Here is an 18,535-nt window from a genome sequence, read left to right on the forward strand (position 1 = left end):
TTAGACTAGTGCTAAACAGTTATCATTAGTGTTGGCATACTGATGACTCTATTCCATGTTAACATTTTAATAAGACTGTGCTCTTAAAAAGAGAAGCCAGATATTATGATGTTATGCATGCACCACGGGGAACATTAGAATGATTTTGCCCTATGACATCTCTGCCAGTCTTTGTTTTTACATTTCAGCTCTGCTAATCAGATGATGCACCCAAAAGCATGTTGAGTATTTAAACCTGTCAGCTCCCTGCATTTATTGGGAGTTAATTAGTCTGATTCAAATAATGAGGATAATTGATCTTTGCTCTGACAATTCACTTGTACAATCGATCATTATGTATGTTAATTACCAGTGAAAAGCTTATTCATTCTGCATATGGCTCATTACAGCGCTAACAAATCTCTATGATTTTGATTGTTTGGTAGGAGAGCAATACAGTGTAATTCACACTATTGCACTTTTCTCACCAATCACCATGTTAATGCTATGCTATGTAAAGAACTCTGGCTGTTTATTCATTTTTTCTTCTTTTATTTTTATATGCAATTGTAATTCTTATTTTTATTATTTTAATTGATGATTTTACTGCTCTAAATCTTTTATTTTCCTAATTTGCCATTCTGCCTTCTTTCCCTCTCTCACTTGTAGCTTTCTGTAGAAATTGATACTTTTTTATATGCACTATGCTGCCAGTGGAAGCCGGTCACTAATGTTTATTGATAATATGACTGATACAAGTAGGGTGAATTATGACGTGTACAGGTCTATATTCGCTGCTCAGACTGAGCCAAATACAGCAAAACTGATAGAACAGCACTTCACAATGCAAATAATTACCCAAAACAAGTTTAAAAGGCAAAGAAATTGAATGTTCGGCAGTGGCTAAGTCAGCCATCTGATCTCAACCCAATAGAGCATGCCTTTCAGTTCCTGAAGACCGAAATGAATGCAGAAAACCCCACAAACAACCAGCAACTGAAGGCGGCTGCACTAAAGGTCTAACAGAGCATCTGAAGTGAGGAAACGCACTATTTGGTGATGTGAACGGGTACTAGTCTTTGACTGTAGAAGATTTTCTTAGAAGTATTAAAAAGTCCTCCTTTTAATCCTTTTAAAAAGCTTTAAAGAAAGGGAACCAATATATAAATTATATATTTTTTAAAAATAATAATTTAGCCGTTTAGTTCCATGAATGTTTATTCATTGACGACTATCTTGCGAGTGTCATCTTGTGTATTTTAGCAAATTTTGCAATTTTAACACAATGACGTTAATTAAATGCAAATGTGACAGATACTATGTTTTGCCCTCTGTTAGCTAAAGCACAGCACTTATGGGTCTAGTATACTGTATACACAGTATGATCTGTGAATAGAGTAGCTGTTTTGAGTGTTTTACAAATTACTTAAAGATTGTTAAGCTATGGAGTGAACACTGAATAAAGTGAATGGGGGATTTACAGCATGAAATGTACTGCTTATGCTGCTAACAAAATCATGCTGCCACTATGTGTGAAGGTGGAATTGGGGAATAGACTGTCCATTATAATGTAATACTTTCTGTCACAAGCTACAATTTTAAGATGGGTAATGGCACAACAGATGCTGTTAAAAGGGCACGGTCTAAGTATGAAGTGTCTGGTACAGTGTAGCACGTTCTCCTTAGATAGTTTGCAGGCATCTTAAACAATTAGCTCGATTTTGAAGATTATTTGTCACAACAAAGGCTTTATTAGAAACACTAGTGTGCTTTTTTTAAACTTTGAATTGAGCTCTAGTGGGATTTTTTTTTTAAAAAAGTGATGTTTAACCTCCTAAGACCCAAACTCTTTCATGGCATGCATTTTTAATTTCTCTTTGCTATTTGGACTGATTGGGACCTTATGAATGTAAAAACAAAGAACGTGATTTTTTTGTTTTAACCTTATTTTTGTTTCTGAGAAAAATCAGATCCACATATGAGGATATTCGCTTTAGATTTCGATAGAACAGTGGCAGTGTAATGTCCTCGTAAGTGGATATCAGGCCCTTGTAGAGCAAAATTTAGTATTTTGGTCTAGACAACCCAAAATGTGATGTCCACATATGTGGACCCAGGTCCTAGGAGATTAAACTAGACATATGTGATATTACACTTAAATTTGTGTGCAGGGTAATACAGAACATGAAGCAAAACACACCGATAAAGAAAAACTGTTTTTTAAGGCAACACGATTAAAAAAAAAAAAATCAAATACCTCCTTTGGTAGCGGTAATAACAATAATACAAATATTTGTTGTTTTCCTGAATCTGGCATGCATGTGAAAAGCCTACAACCACTTAAGAGAAAAAGTTCCTTGTAAATACTCAACTTTGGTCTGGGTGATTTGTTATTCAATTAATGACATTTTACAAAGTTTTAAACAGAAAAAGTTGCTGACTGCATCTTTCCCCTCTTAGTGCCATCTTACAAATGCAGAAGTTGGTCTTTTAGTGCATACCAGATGGCACACCAGATTTCAGACAGGATGTCTCATATCACTGTTTGACCAAGCTTGTCACTCAAAGACTCCTCTAATTCATGGCCGCCTGCTTAGAGCACTAAAAAGAAATGTTTTTCTGATCCTGCTAGTAGGGCTGGGCCATATCATACCGTTCGTGGTAACACCGGTATAATGTTAGGCAATGATAAGAAAAAGAAATATCGCGATAGAATATGGGTAAGACACGCATGCGCAGTGCCTTTGTTTTCATACGCACATGGCAGAAAAAGCATGGCGGCGACGGAGAATGAGAAAGGCGAAAGTGGATCGTTGAATGAAACAGATGAACTAGAATTGGTTTGTAAAAATGCTGCAACTTCAGTGGTGTGGAACTGGTTTGTCTTTCGTCCATCAGAAGTGAGCCGTTGTTATTACCGTGTTTTTCCGAGTTGCTCTTAAAATCCTTTGATTTTCTGAAAAATCACACAATAATGATTTAAGTGTTGAGTGTCATGCCTGTTTAAGCTACACATTTTCTAGTATGCACCTGTATGACAGAATGCCTAGGAACTCTTACATTAAGCCCTTTAGTACAGTACTAATTACGATATTGCCGTTCGTGCTGCCTCACTAGGTGAGGAAATTACTGCAATCAAGGAATAATCTGCTCTCGAAGTCAAGAGGCCATGCCCTAATGAAAAGTAGAGAGAGATGTGTACATTTGTGTATGTGGTGTTTTTATCTTTCTGTTTTTATTTTTTCTTTACAGCGATTATTCTAGTCATGTCTCAACTCTGTTCTGTCTGATGTTGTTTGGTTTCTTTTATGTTCTTTATTGTAGTAGTTTTCTAATTTGTCAGTGCAATGTATACGTCCTGGTACTGGGGACATAGCTATTAGTAATAAATGCACCGAGGGGTTTCCAAAGCACTCCTTTTTTCTTTTTCTTTTTTTATAAACTGAGCTCATTGACATATAGCTTTGAGCACAAGTTTAATGCATTAGTGATGTAAAGTCACAGTTTCCCACTGAGAGGCTTACAGATAAACAATGAGATATGCCTGTCATGTCTTTCTTATAAGATTTAATGATGCACTATAAACATGACTTTTAGTAAGCCTAAGGGCATAATGATAATCAACATCCAAGGCCTTAGGAATTGATGCCCTATACATCATATCACCGTATTCCTAAACAGAGAGACAGCTTCAGCTGTTTTTGTTTTTTTTTTCTCCTGCAAACGATAGGAAAGTTTCATTTCTGTCTTAATTTCTTAACTAGATTGCCTGTGTGATGTTTGAATGTACATACAGCCATCATAATATTGAAACTCTGTTTTTTCCAATCATGCCACCAAAACAGCTTTGCCTTTTAAGGCATGGATACAGAATTTCTAGCTGTGTTGTCTGGTGGCTGGCACAAGAACTTTGGCAGTGAAGTCTTAGGGACTTGTTTTAGGGGTTTGAGTCTTCATGGATTGATTGGCGTTCCAGTGCATGCTGTGCAGTGGATACTCGCCTTGCTTGGGATCTCTTGGGAGGCCGAGTTATAATGCCTTAGGCTCTTTGTTTTGTTCCTCCAGCCCTTCTTGGCTAGCTTTTGCAATGTGGCAGGGCATCATGCCTTGCTGTGGACAGCTGCTGCTGTCAGGCGGTGGGTGTTCAGTGGTGAGGTGAGTGGTCAAATTATGGTTATTTTCCAACACCATACGCTCACTCTATAAGGTACGGTATAAAGTTCACAAAAGTCAAATGGAGTTTGTGAAACTACATGGGTACACAATCCTGCTTCCAGCTGGATTTTGTAGTATGCACACTAGCATGCTTTTCTGTTCATGCATGATCTAATACATACTTGGAGAGGACTGCTGAAGTTTATAAAGAAAAAGAATAAATTCTTTATTTTGTTGTCGCTAACTGTGTGTCTGTTTTAAAATGTAGGCAATTAGCTGCTTACAGTGAGAGCTCAGTTTTTATACTTCTTTTTAAAAGTGTAACTAATGATGTCCATTACCCAAACCTCAGGTTTAATTTTCCATAAGAATCTCCTACTTATTGAGACTCTTTCTTTCCTGTCAGTCTTGGCAAATTAACTTAAATAATTTCTTCCTTTAAATCGTCAACATGTCTAAAAGTACCACCTCGGTACAAGACTGTTCAAAGAAGTCTTATCATTAATTAACGCTAAAATGTTAAATATGATTGATGTATCTCTATCACTGGATAAGGTACCACAAGCTTTTAAGGTGGCTGCAATTAAACCACAGCTTAAAAAGCTGTTACTTGATCCAGCTGTCTTTGCTCATTATAGACCAATCTTCAGGCGTCCTCCTATTTCAAAAAAATTTTGAAACAGCTAATTGATCATTTGCAGAGGAACAGAAGTTTCAGTCAGGTTTTAGCATTTCACTGAAACAGCACTAGTGAAGATTACCAATGACCTTATGGCCTCTGACAGTGGACTCATCTCTATGCTTGTCATGTTCGACCCCAGCGCAGCATTTAATATCTTTTCTCTGTCCCCTAACCCCCAACCGGTCACAGCAGATGGCTGTCCCTCCTTGAACCTGGTTGTGCCGAAGGTTTCTTCCTGTTAAAAGGAGTTTCTCCTTCCCACTATTACAAAGTGCTTGCTCATAGGGGTCATCTGATTCTTGGGGTTTTTTCTCCAAAATACTGTAGAGTTCTTACCTTAGTCCCTAAAGTCCCTTGATGCGACTCAGGCTCGATATATGGAATTATATACATAAACCTGAAAGGAACTGCACTGTGTGTGATGAATGACTGTATCATTTAGAACACCTATATTCATTGAAATTACATTCATATTATTTATATTCAGAAGTTATGCGTTGATCCTGAGGGGTTCTTTAGATTAGGTCTGCCAGGCTCCCTGATTAAGATATAATAAGGCTGTAGAGAACCCTTTTTAAATGGTCAGAAGCAGTAGTCAAGCAATGAGTGTTAAAATCCCCCAAGACTCAGATTTCAGCCATATATGTCTTCAGTCATGTTTCTGATATTATGTATTAAACGTCATTGCAAATGCTTACTGGATGACTAAATGTAAAGTGCTTAATGGCTCTGACGCTTTTCCATAAAGGCTGCTGTCTGTAGTTGTCTATAGTTTGTGACCTTTGGAGAGCATTATAGCATTGGCCATACATGATCTTTTTTTTTGTTTTTGTAAGTAATGCAGATTCTTTGTCTGAGGTTTCCGTTAGCTTAGCAATACTGTATGCTAAAGTAGTAGAAAGCAATGCGGTCTCAAAGGTTTTTTTGGGCAACGCATGACTGAAAATGCCTTATTAGCATAAATTCATCTGTATTTTTGAGCGAGACGTAAACAAGCAATTGGTCAGGAAATTTCTCCTATTTACTAGTCTAAAGATTTGATTAAAGTCGGTCTAAATCTTAAACAGTTAACCCCCTTAAAGCTGAAAATTTGCACTTCAATCACTTCTTGATTATTTGATTTAAACTCTTCTGTGGTGGTACACAGAGGCAAAATTACAAAAAATCAATCTTTGTCATTGTAAGTGGTGGGAGACAGAGTCTGCAGGCAACACAAAAACACCCAACTGACTAAAAGCGAGGTACTGATCACTTCTAAACGGAGCTGTGGGAGACCAGTGGTGCAAGTCCAGTCAGTATCGTTTAATACAAGTCAAGACAAAATGCCATTGGTGCAATGAAAGGGACAGTCTGCTCAGCTGCAAGGTTGGCGAGATCAGGATGTCTATCATTGCTATAGCCATTATTATACTGACTGAGTTGACTTTATATCACCAAGCAATACTTTTTTTCCCTCACACTTAAATTTCTTACTGATAATAAGAGCTAACCTGATCATTAGATCTGGACACTCTATTTATGAATTTTTTTGTTCCCGTACTTGGATACACAAAATTCTCAAATTATGCAAAGCTATTTCTTTATTTTTAATTAGTTATTTTAACCTTCTTCTTTTTTTTCTTTTTCTTTTTTTTTTTTAACTTTTTTCTTCAGTATATCTACTGTGCCATTTGTTCCTGTCCTGGATTTATTTAGGGCTTTTGGGACTAGTGGACATTTCCTGCACATGTTTGTGTTTTATATGCATTAAAACACACTTATGAGACAGAAAGATTGTACTGGAGTTTTTCACAGGAAGAATAAATGTGCTACTGCAAACACAAGGACTGGCTGCTCCGATGCTAAGAGACTCCCCTCCAGCCACTGTATGTTTATGCTTTAAGAGCATAAAAAGCCTGTGGTGGGCTTTAAAATGTTGGAATTGAATTGCTCTCAAGCTGAATGTCAATAACGACACATATGAGTTTGTGTTAGTCATCGTCAAGCTGAAATTATGCTTTAAAGATTCACATCGAATTGGAATGTCTGTGGAAAGAAGATTTTAGTGCTACATCTTTTACATTTAAAATGTGGAATTAACATGTCCATGTTTACATGTTCTATGTATGTTTATTTATCCCCGCCCAATAACTTAAGATATATGCTTGCGTGTATAAGTATGTAGGTGTCCTTTAATCAGGACAGTGTATGTGGGGACAACAGTCAATAGCTGATATCTGCAGCAGTTGGAGTAGAGGTAATAGGATTAGTGTCAGACTCGGATATTCAGCAGGCCCATTCCCACCAAGCCAGCGTAGCTCTGCCAACAAAACATGCACACATATAGACTCCCTCTCTTGCATAATATCCATTAGCCACACTCTTATATATGCTTCCATAATTACTGGCATAGGAGCAATTCTTTGCTATCCTTATTCTTTGATGTTCATAATCAGTCTTAAGTTCAATCTAATGTGGTGCCTTGCATTAGGGCAATGCCCCATTATCCTGCACTTTTACTGGGAAAAAAAAAATCCCATGAAAAGAGCAAATTCAACAATTAATTTTTACATGATTTTGTCTTTCCGTGCTTATAAGCTTCATACTTTCTAAGTGGGATTTACTTAAACCACAATGCCTATGATTATTCTTTTGAAGGACCATCATTCATGGCAGCATTTTTTCATTTTTTTATCAGCAGTGAAGGTTTTTGACACATCATGATTATGCTACACTTTATAGAATGATTTTAATCTAGAGTTTGGTCTTTTAATGTAAACTGGATCATCTTTTTTTTTTTTTTTTTTAAACTGTCTATTCAGATTGATGGTGTTTTCCATGAGCTCACCCACTGGTTTTAAGTAACTATAGCTATGAAAAATATCTTTTGCAGCACATAAGAAAATATGCCTGTGATAAATTGGGGACTTTTTTGTATATAGATTCTATCATATACAAGTATGCAAATATTATTCACAGATACTAAAATGTATGGCTTAAAACTTTTAAGATGCCAAGTTGTGAATAATTTACTACAAGTGGTTGGCATTGTTTGCACCGTATGCCTAATGCAACACATATTGTTTGACACAGACAAGCCCAGTGATAGGTCTGTTCATCCAGAGACACTGATGAACGTAAAAAAAAGAGAGACATGCATACAAAAGTATTTTGCATGTAACATATGTGACATTTCAGTTTAATTCAATTTAATTTATATAGTGCCAAATTTAAAACAACAGTTGCCTCAAGGCGCTTTAAATTATAAGATAACGATGTTACAACAATACAAAAAACCCCAGAGAAAACCCCAATAATCATATGACACCCTTTGAGCAAGCTTTTTTTGGCAATTGGTGGGAATATAAACTCTCTTTTAATAACAACAAACCTCCAGCAGAACCAGGCTCAGGAAGTGGAGCCCATCTGCTGCGACCACTTCAGGTGAGGGAACGAAGACAGGATAAAGACGCGCTATTGAAGAGAGCCAGAGATTAATATCAACTAATGATTATAAGAAAAGTTGCGCGTGAACACACAGTGAGTTAAAAACGTATGTCTTGTGACATAAAGTACTGTATATAAGCAGGAAAGTACTAAATCATTTGATTTCTGCTGCAACATTTGAATGGTAGTGTCAGAATTTGGAGTAAACAGTGTACCTGTAAAAGCATGGATCTATCCTTACTTGTGTTAATGGTTCAGGCTGGTGCTGGTAGTTTAATGGTGTAGGGAATATTTTGTTGGCACACTTTTGGGCCGGTTGAGTGTCTCATAAATTCCTTTATGGACCATAATGTAGCCATCTTCTCAAAGTGGTTTCTTGAACACAGTGAGTTCACTATACTGAAACGGACAACAAAGTTGCCAGATCTCAATCCAGCAGAGCATCTTTGCATTGTGGTGGAATGGGAGATTCTCATCATCAGTGTCCAACCAACAAATCTGCAACAAGCACATGATGCCATCATGTCAGAATCGTTGCGGAGAAGCATCTTATTTAATCAATGCCACCAAAAGTTAGGGTGGTCCAATGTGTCAGATATGGAAAGCTCTTTTCCCAGTAAAAACCACTCTGTTCCAACTAAAGAACAGCTGCATACAATAACATTAAGTATCCCTCTGTTCTGTTTAGGTAAGCCACTTTACACCTAGAAGTGGGGTGACATGATCAAATAATTTCATGTTCCAAACTCTCTCAGGTGTGCTGAGGCTATGTTCTTCTCCAGCCTGCTGGCACAGATTAGCTTATTTCCCAGACAAAGGTGTATGAATAACTTCCAAGCAAATATTGAGTAGAGGCTAAATTACATGTTATTGGCATGGATTTGTGAAACTGTGCCACCTTGAAACAGTTGTTCGTGTGACAACACTGGTTGCAGAAAAAGATGCAAGCAAAAAGGTGTTTGGCAACCTCTCTAAGTAATGTCAGAACAGATGGACCAAGTGTAGGCTTTTTATTGGGTATTTTGCATGAGGTAAAAGCGGACTGCCGTGGGTGCTTAGGATCATTATTATTATCATTATCGTCATAATTACAGTTTTTTCCTTCAGAGCGTATCTCGCCTACTTCTCCATTCTGTCTCCTTCTTTTTTTCCCTCTATATCTTCTCACTAGACATCTACCAAACCTTTTCCACTTCCTTCACATCTCATTTGTCTCTTCTATTCATCCTGCCTCTCATTTATCTTCTTCTGTGTCTGTGGCATGGCGACCATTGCTTCTTTATCAGTGAGCTGCAGCAGGAAGCATGTCACTCTCCCTCTGTCCTTTTCTCTCATCATTATTCCTTTTCTTTTCCCCTCAAATTTCACTGGTTTCATATTTCTTTCCTGTTTTTTATGTTGTGGAGGGTTTTTTTGTAGGGGTTTTCTTTTGTTTGTTTTTGGCTTGTGCGCAAGGTTACCTAACATTAATACAGATGCATATTTTTTTTTCTTTCAGTTCATCCTTTCAGTCAGTTTTACTTGTAGTTGTTTTTACTATACTTATTATTTTGGCAAACCATGTTTACTTTTTTGGTTATTGCACTTGCACTTCTTACTCTATCATTTTCTTACTTTATCTTTTCCCCACTTATCCAGAGCCCCCAATTACTTTGCTGTTTCATCTTCTTCAAAGTAAAAACTCCAAAATTGAAACCTTGCCTCAAATGACCTGAACCAATCATATTTCACATAGTTCACTCCCATCAAGCAACTGAACAAATGACATAAATGAGAAATGCTTCCAGTTTACAAAACCACCTTCATTATGCAGTATTTGTGTCCTGATGGGATTGTTTTTGTCTTCCCTTCTGTTTATTAACAGAATGGCTGAAATTGGCATGCTAAGGTTTATACACCAGATTTGGACTACCTGCCAAGAGAAAAATAATGAAATAATGAATAGAGAAATAATGTTGCTTATGAAAAATGCATTTAATCCTCAATGTTTGGGGAAGAACATTAATGTAATCACTTTACATTTTTCTAACGTATTACTGCTCCTAAATTCAGCACTCAAAATGCAAATGTTAATCAAATATTTGTCACTTGCAGTGCATGAGTTAAATGATCTCTATATTGAAAGTCATGCATGTTTTGTTTTGTTTCTTTGTTTTGTTTCTTGCTTTTTATGCAAGATGGTGTAAAAATCACCTAACTTTGATTAACACAGAAAGCTGTATAGAAATGGCAAAGTATCTACAAATCAGGAAGTGCAAAGATCTCCATACTGCTTTGTGCTGATGTGTGTGAAAATGTTAGTTTTAAAGGTAGATTTATCAATCTAAGTGTGTGACAGCGCACCTCTCGGAGTAGTACAAAAGTCTAAAACGTGTCCAAAGGGAGTAGTGTAATGGATTACTCACTTTGAACCAAATAAATAATGTATTATTTTTGCTTTTAAGTGTTATGCATAATACATTATAACCCAAACACTGATAATGCATGACAGAAAATTTACATGCAGAAAAAATAAGAGAATATAAGTTTACTTTTTTTTAATGTATATGATGGTATTTGTTTAAGACGGCGATGCCATTAAAACCCGAGTTGACAATAGCTTCTCTTAAACAGCATGATGCTTTGAGTTAAATTTGACCACTTGAGAGCAGCTTACATGTCTAGTTAGAGATTCTAAAGGCGACGAGCTGGCGAGGCTGCAGATGATGTGTCATAAATTAGCTGATGAAATTAACATTTGCCTGCAGTGTAATCCACTAAGCCCGGTGCTGTCAGCATCTCCTTACACAATACAGTTCTTAGTTTACACTTTAATACATCATGCAGGCCCACAGTTTATTACATCACACAGAAGTCGGTGTATGTGCTCACACACTCGCGCTCTTGCGGAGTATTTGTGTGTTTGCAGTTAGACATGAGGCACCACGGGATGTGAGATAAAAGCTGGAAAAGTACAGGTTATTGCATCATTAACTCCAGTTAGCATTTGTCTGCCTGACTTAGTTTCCTTTCATATCCTCTGCTACAGTACAAATGTGTTTTTCGGCTGAATAGAGTTGTCTGTTGTAGTAAACTGTAAGAGTGGAAATAGGAGAGCAGGTCTGAGAGATCAGAAAGTTGAGGATCTAAAAAAAAAAAAAAGGCTTACTATTGTGAAGTCTGTGAGATTATCATCTCTGTGCAATATGTCCTTGTTAATCCCAGTCCCGAAACCAGTATTGGCAATCATTGTACTAATACCATTTGTCTTTTTGTGAGCCTGTCATTCAGAGAGCTTTAAGGATCTTGGTCCCTGGTACACATGATGTTGTGTGAATTAAGTGTGTTTAAAGTCCCTCATAGGCCAATTTTAAATAACACTGATGTTTTTATAGAAATAACTGAGAACTGTTTGCTTTGGAAAAGGACAACAGTAGTCTCGGGATTACTTTAGAGATGAAGGCTTTTACAGCCCCTGTCATTTCAGCTGTCTCTCTTCAACTCTCTCATGTTTCCCACTCATCTCTTTTCTCTGTCCTGAACAATGAGGTAGATCTATGATTGCCCACTCTTACATCCCACGTCATCTTGTTTTTATCACTCACTGCCTTTATGGGGTTCTCTGAACCACATTACTTAGCCAGTTCCTGGTACTTAATTCCCATGCATGACGATTCTTTCCCTCTTTTGTCACATTTGTCTCCTCGTTCCCTTATCACATTTCATTCCTTTGTACCCATCACATCTACACCTTTTGTTGCCTCGTGCCACTGTTATTTTTTTTTCTTCTTCTCTTGTCTTCTCATCTCTGCCCTTGTTTTTCCCCCTGTGTTGACAATGGGTCATGCATACTGTTTATACTGATAGTGGCAACATTGTAAACTGCTTTTGATCAGTGTTGCTATGTGCACAGTCTCAACACAGCATGTCCTAAATACAGTCCATTGTTCTATCTCAGAACTTTATTTTTTGGGGTACAGAAACATTTACACCTCACTATTACCAGGTTGGCCCCCCATTTTCCTTAAGAACGGCTTTGTTTCGTTTGTGGGACATATTCAACAAGTTGCTATTCCTGCGCATCCACAATTTGATTTACTGTTTCTCCAAAGCCCAAATGTGCTTTATTGGATGGGAGACATGGTGATTGTGATGAATTCATTGTGAAACCAGCTTAAGAGGAGTTTTGTCAGGGATGTGTTATCCTGCTTGAAGCAACCATCAGAAGATGGATACACTGCGGTCATAAAGAGATGATGATCGCAGCATAATAGAGGTTAGTTGTGGCATTTTAACAATGTTCACTTGGTTGAAAGGGGTCTGAAGTGTTCCAGGAAAATACCCCACCCCCCACCTCACTATTCCACCACCAGCAACAGCCTGAACTGCTGATACCAGGCAGGAAGGACCCATGAGTTCATGTTGCTTACGCCAAATTTCTGTTACAACAGAAAATGACTATTCTTCTGCTCATATCACTTATGTTACTTCCTCTTTGTGCTGGAAGTGGGAAAGGGGTTTCTCGATATCTCTCTTTTTCCATTCATCAGAGGCATTGTCTGTTCTCCAATTTTGGTGAGCCTTTGCAAATTTTATCCTCAGTTTCCTGTTCTTCTCTGACAGGAATAGGAGTGTCACCTTGTGTAGTCTCCTGTTGCTGTAGCTGATCTGCTTCAAGGGTCAGTGTGTTGTAGGTTCAGAGTTGTTCTTCTGCACACCTTGGTTATATCGAGTGGTTATTATAAATCTAGTAGATCAGCAATTTCCAAATAACTCAGACCAGCTCGTTTGGCACCAACAACCATACAAAGTCACTTAAGTTAACTTTCTTACACATTCTGATGCTTGGTTTGAACTTCAACCATACAATCAAGACCATATCTACATAAATCCATAAGGTTGCTGCCATGTGATTGGGTGATTATATACTTGGGTTCATGAGCAGTTGAACAGGGTTAACTAATGAAGTACCTTGGCGAGTGTACATTCTGTTTATTTTCTTAATTCTATTCACTTATCAATTTCTCTTTAATCTTTATTAATAACAATTATAATATTTATTAATAATTTACACTACTTCAGCAAACTTTCATCCACACCCTATCATATGCAAAGACTTGAATTGTTTTTCTGGCATTTTTCTAAAAAGCTCATTTAGTATATATGAAGTGTGCAGTCCTGATAAGGGGCTACATTGCTGAAATATTGTAATCTCTACATACAGACTTAATTGCTTCTATTCCTGTTTAACCCAAACTAATCTGATATTTACTGAGACATATGAAGAATTGCATTAATAATGTTTTCCCTAGTTTGATCATAGTAGATGCTTAAGAGGACCATAGTAATTAAAAAATTCAAGTGCCATGATATGTGGCTTCAGACGCACACACCCATACACACAAAAAAGACCTTAAAGATGTTGTGGTATACAGAGAGAAGGTAATTATGCAGCTTAGATGAAAGCTTTTCCATTAAGCCACTCTACAGCATCCACTCTTTACTAGTTTGATAGCATTGTAATGACGAAGACCAAATTAGTATGACAAGTATTGTTTCCAGTGATTGGCTAGAGACTAAGATTTGCCACTGCAATATTGTGCTTCTCTAAGGACCCAGAGTTGTTTTTCAGTTGTGGGCTGATGTGATTAAGAGTGAACACGCTCGCCAAAATGTCAAGTTTGTGCTAGGTGATAAAGGAGATCACAAGGAGAGTTTTTTTGAAATTCAAGATACCCACCTGCTTTGAAGCAACAATGATAATTAATCTGTGGGGAAATCATAGCAAAAAAAAAAAGAGCCAGAATACGTGGAAATGTTACAAACAGTGATATAGTAAGGTACCCACACTGATTAAAAACATATAAGGGTGACTAAAATTGTCTTTATACATTTTATAAGACACACACAAAAAGAAATCTTCAAAACTTGACTGTATGCGTGGAAGTTTTGTTTGTGCAGTGGTGTTAACAGAACTTGTATACCTCTCTAATTTATTTGCAGGCCGAGTCCCGGCTTTCAGGCTTTTGCCATCTGTTGTGTTTGCCTCTGCTTCGCTTCACAGAAAATAAATGAGTGTGCAGGTTTACAGAAATGTGTTAGCTGTAGTCCACCATTCAAGTCTTCTGTGCTTGTTTTTGTTTTTTGTTTTTTTACACTGTTGTCAATTATTATTTTTCCAGCGCTTTCTTCGGTATAAGATGAATGACAGTGACTGTGAATACTGAATTATTTTTCCTTGTGTACGTTTTCTGTTAGTTGTATATGTCAGTCACCACACGTAAAAGGTTTCTGTTGTATTTTCCTCCTTTTTTGTAAAAAATCCTCAGTGCATTTTCAGTGAAAGTCCTTTACACACCTACTTACACACATTGCCACACATAGCAGGCATTAATAAAATTAAGAGTAATTAGTGGATTTGCCTTTTTTGTCAAGCAGCTCATTTTATGGATTATGTTGATATTCTTTCTTTAAGTGAATCAAGATTAGACTCTCTTTTCTAATTAAGATACGCTTTCCTTATTCTCTAGGTGGAGTACCTCTCTGTAGTCATGAATTTTTGTGTTTCATCCTGTTTTGTTCCTGTCACATACTTTGTATATATTGCTCTGTATCTCTCCACTATTTATAGTGTGCAATACCAATAATCCTGCGTCGCAAAAAGGAAATGTGTAGTTGTCCTTCAGAGTGCTAAGTATTCATATAAACCATTAAAAATTCTGAAACCGGAGTAAAAGCTTCTATACCGAGACAGTAACCAAAAATAATGGCCTGGTCTACGGCAGCATCTCTTCCAAAAGTTATTAGATCATGAAAATGAAATCGAGTCTGAGAGGAAAAAATCTAAAATCCAGATCTGAGTTTGTACCAGAACATTAATCCTCCCTTCAGTTCAAAGTTGGATATTTACTTACTGTATCCTGAACAGCCTCTGAAATGAATGTATGGGAACTGTTAAGACCTACATTACAACCATGAGCAGCTGATTTGCTGGTGTTTTTGTTTTCTCCCAAAGCGCTGCCTAACAGACCCTTTCTCAGGTGGGATCACTAATTTTTCCACTCTCCATTTTCTTTGTCCTCCTGCAGTTGGCCCTGGAGGATCCGGTGCACAGCGTTTCTCTCCAGCAGTTTGTCTATGAAAAGCTGAAGGCGCAGCAGGCCCTGATGGGGGACCAGGGCTTTGGAGCCCTGATGGAAACTGTGGACACGGAGCTCGTCAGGCAGCTCCAGGAGTTCCTCCAAGGCCTCTAAATCACATCTAAAGTCTTCACTACCTTACAGAAACGTCCTTGCCTAATGCTACCCTCTGACCCCATTTTTGAAAATGTACTGGAAAGGCTAACAGTCTGCCTGACATGTGGACTCCCAATTCAAACCTCCCCAACCTCTGCCCATGCTATGCCTTATCTATATTCAAAACCTAGCCTTGTCAACTGTCCTCAGCTAACACCCCATGCCCCCACCGACCCCCACCATCCTCTCTATTATCTTATTTCTTGTCCTTCCCTTTTTTATAAAGACTGGGTTTATGTGGGTCAGAGTATCTTCACGTTTTTAAAACACCTACATGACAACATCAACGCACTAGAGCTTCCACTCAATACTTATATTTTTTCCTCACTTTTTTTGGCTTTGCTGTGAAATAGGTAGAAAATTGAAAAAGTTGTATTAATGTTGCGAAGGTTGGGGAGTATGGGGGTGGGGGAAGAATCATCTGCAGTGCCAGAACAGGAGCCTCGGACTATTTTCTATGGAAAAACATACAGATTGTAGCAGAAAAGGGGATAAACCAAACCTGAAGGACCTGAAGCAGTGTTTACAGAATCTATTCTTAAAAGAGAAAAAAATGAAATGTAATTTTGTATGTATGTAAAGTATGGATGATATTCTGCCTGACATTATTTGTAGTTTGTTTTTACGTCATGTTAATTTCTCTACAGCTATTTTTTTTAATAATAATTTTGTCATAACCTGAGGTCAAATTGAAGTAACTACTGAGAGAACTAAAGTGTTTTTTTTGGTTTTCTTTGTATGGTGGCTTAGAGTTTTGTTTTTTGTTTTTTGATTGCAGAATGGGGGCTTTTTAAATGGTTGATTTGTAAAAGTGCTGAACTATGTTTATATATACATACCGCTGCTAATTGATGGTGTGTTGGAGCACTTTAATAACCAAAACGGTCACATCTTTTTCATTCTTTTCACGTCAGTATACTTAAACACAATGGTAGAAGACCTCAGAGTAGTGCGACAGGATTGTGCATACTAGGCTGAAGTTGCATTAGGCGCATTGAGAGCCTTATCTTGATTTGTTGCCACATCTTCATTTTGACTTATTCCAAATGTGACATGCTGTTAGGTTTCGTCATCACTTTAATTTGGAAGAATTTAATTCTGGCCTGTGCGGCTGTTATCAAGTGGCTTTCAGAGCCATTGAAAAGAATCACAATGCATCACTAGTGGAAAAGAAGTTAGCTGTCCTGCAGTCTTTTTATTTTTGTTTCTGAATTGGCCTGTAATTGGCGTGATAGTTTGATATATTTGATTTGAGAGGACTCATTTGTTTTTTGTGTTCTATCTTAAAATGCTTAATAAATAGGAACGAACCTATTTGATAAAGAAAAGTAATAAATTACTGAATATTGGCACTTAAGTATTTAATAGTTGCATTTTTACACACACGCAGTAGGAAACATTGTCTAAACTATGTTGCAATTTTAGACTCATTTACATAAGTTTTTTTTATGGTTTAACAATTTGTTTTCTTTTTTCATCGTGGTGCGTGTTAACCTTCTTGGGAAAGCGATGGCCCTGACATTAGCTCCTTTGACACTGTGATAAGAGTTGAGTAGCAGTCAGACTTACAGCCTTATGCTTTCAGCCTTACCTGCCCGTGAAACACAAGACCTTTTTACTATTATGTTGACTACTTAACTAGTTCAACAGTACAAGATTTCTTCACTTGTTAACTCTTGATGGAAATTATTAAGTTTGTTTTCAAAACGACATAGTAGAGGAAGTTCTGGAGCTATAACTCTTGGTTATGTTTTCATGGGGAAAAATACTTATATTCCAAAGCCTTCAATAAAATGCAGTAATCAGCCAGAATAGTTGTCTTTGTATTCCCATTGCTTATTTTGTGTAACTGAAAACAGTAGTCCCTATTGAGTTTTTGATGTATTGTTTTGTTTTGTTTTGTTTTGTTTTTTTGTTTTTTGCAGTCTGATTCTATTAAGTGCATTTTTCTAGCAGATCAGACATAATTGTCCTGCAGATAATACAATGGACTTGGAAGTTGTCCTTAATGCTGGAACATCAAGGACTGAGCCACTGGAAAGGAGCACGAGTGGGAGAGCCTCAGGACACTGAAATATGATGGTAAGCATAAGGTTTAGATGTATCCTCTCTTGAGAGTACAGCATGACTGATGTGCAAACTCAAGTCAGTTTGGTAGACGCTCTTTTTTTTTTTCTTTTTCGTTTTTTTAAAGGTAGCTGTCAGTTAGAAAAATGGGGCAATAACTACTGAGAAAGTACAAGGAAATTAACTGGCAATTAGTAGAAAATAGAACTAGATCCTACAGCCATGCTTGTGGCTCTTTGGTTTGAGCAATAGAAAAGATTCAATTCAGTTCAGTTTTATTTATATAGCGCCAAATCACAACAACAGTCCCCTCAAGGCGCTTTATATTGTAAGGTAGACCCTACAATAATACATACAAAAGAAAAACCCAACAATTATATGACACCCTATGACCAAGCACTTTGGCAACAGTGGGAAGGAAAAACTCCCTTTTAACAGGAAGAAACCTCTGGCAGAAGCAGGCTCAGGGAGGGGCAGTGATGCCAATGCACAGAATAAATATGACTTTATGATAGTTTTATGAGAGAGTTCAAGTGATGACTGAGATTATTACAATTCATTCTGGGGAATAAATTTTTGTACAAAATGGTTTCACCCTCACCAAAGTTATTAGAAAGTCATCCACGATATGCCTTTTGATTGGTGTGCACACTGTATGGATCTGTGTGAGACAAAACTGTAATACTTGAAAAAAACAAACGCCAGGTTGAAAATCTCAGGTAACTGGTAAAATTAGCTGACTAAATTCCCACAAGCTTTCAAAAGTGGTGACCCCAACGATGGTTTTAAAGCATTTGATTGCACTTTTTTTTTTTTTACTTTTCAACATACTATTTTAAACGTACTATTTCTATTTCTGTTTGCGCACATTATCAGAATTATTGCAGCAACAGAAAACAAAACATACAAATTACGAGGGGCATTATTATTAGCCCCCTGAAAAACTTGCTTT

General features: G+C 37.2%; 1 protein-coding gene across 1 annotated transcript in view; it reads left to right on the top strand.

Annotated features, from left to right (window-relative positions):
• Positions 1–17,328, top strand: part of ipo11 (importin 11) — a 119,577-nt gene extending 102,249 nt beyond the window's left edge. The window contains exon 30 of the mRNA XM_084947468.1: positions 15,310–17,328. Within this exon, the coding sequence (XP_084803594.1) occupies positions 15,310–15,474 (165 nt within the window). The 3' untranslated portion in view covers positions 15,475–17,328. The remainder of the gene's footprint in view (positions 1–15,309) is intronic.
• The last annotated feature ends 1,207 nt before the right edge of the window (positions 17,329–18,535 follow it).

This window comes from Perissodus microlepis, chromosome 12, assembly GCF_051167445.1.
Source record: "Perissodus microlepis isolate ML-2025 ecotype Zambia chromosome 12, ASM5116744v1, whole genome shotgun sequence".
In the NCBI taxonomy this organism is placed as follows: domain Eukaryota; kingdom Metazoa; phylum Chordata; class Actinopteri; order Cichliformes; family Cichlidae; genus Perissodus; species Perissodus microlepis.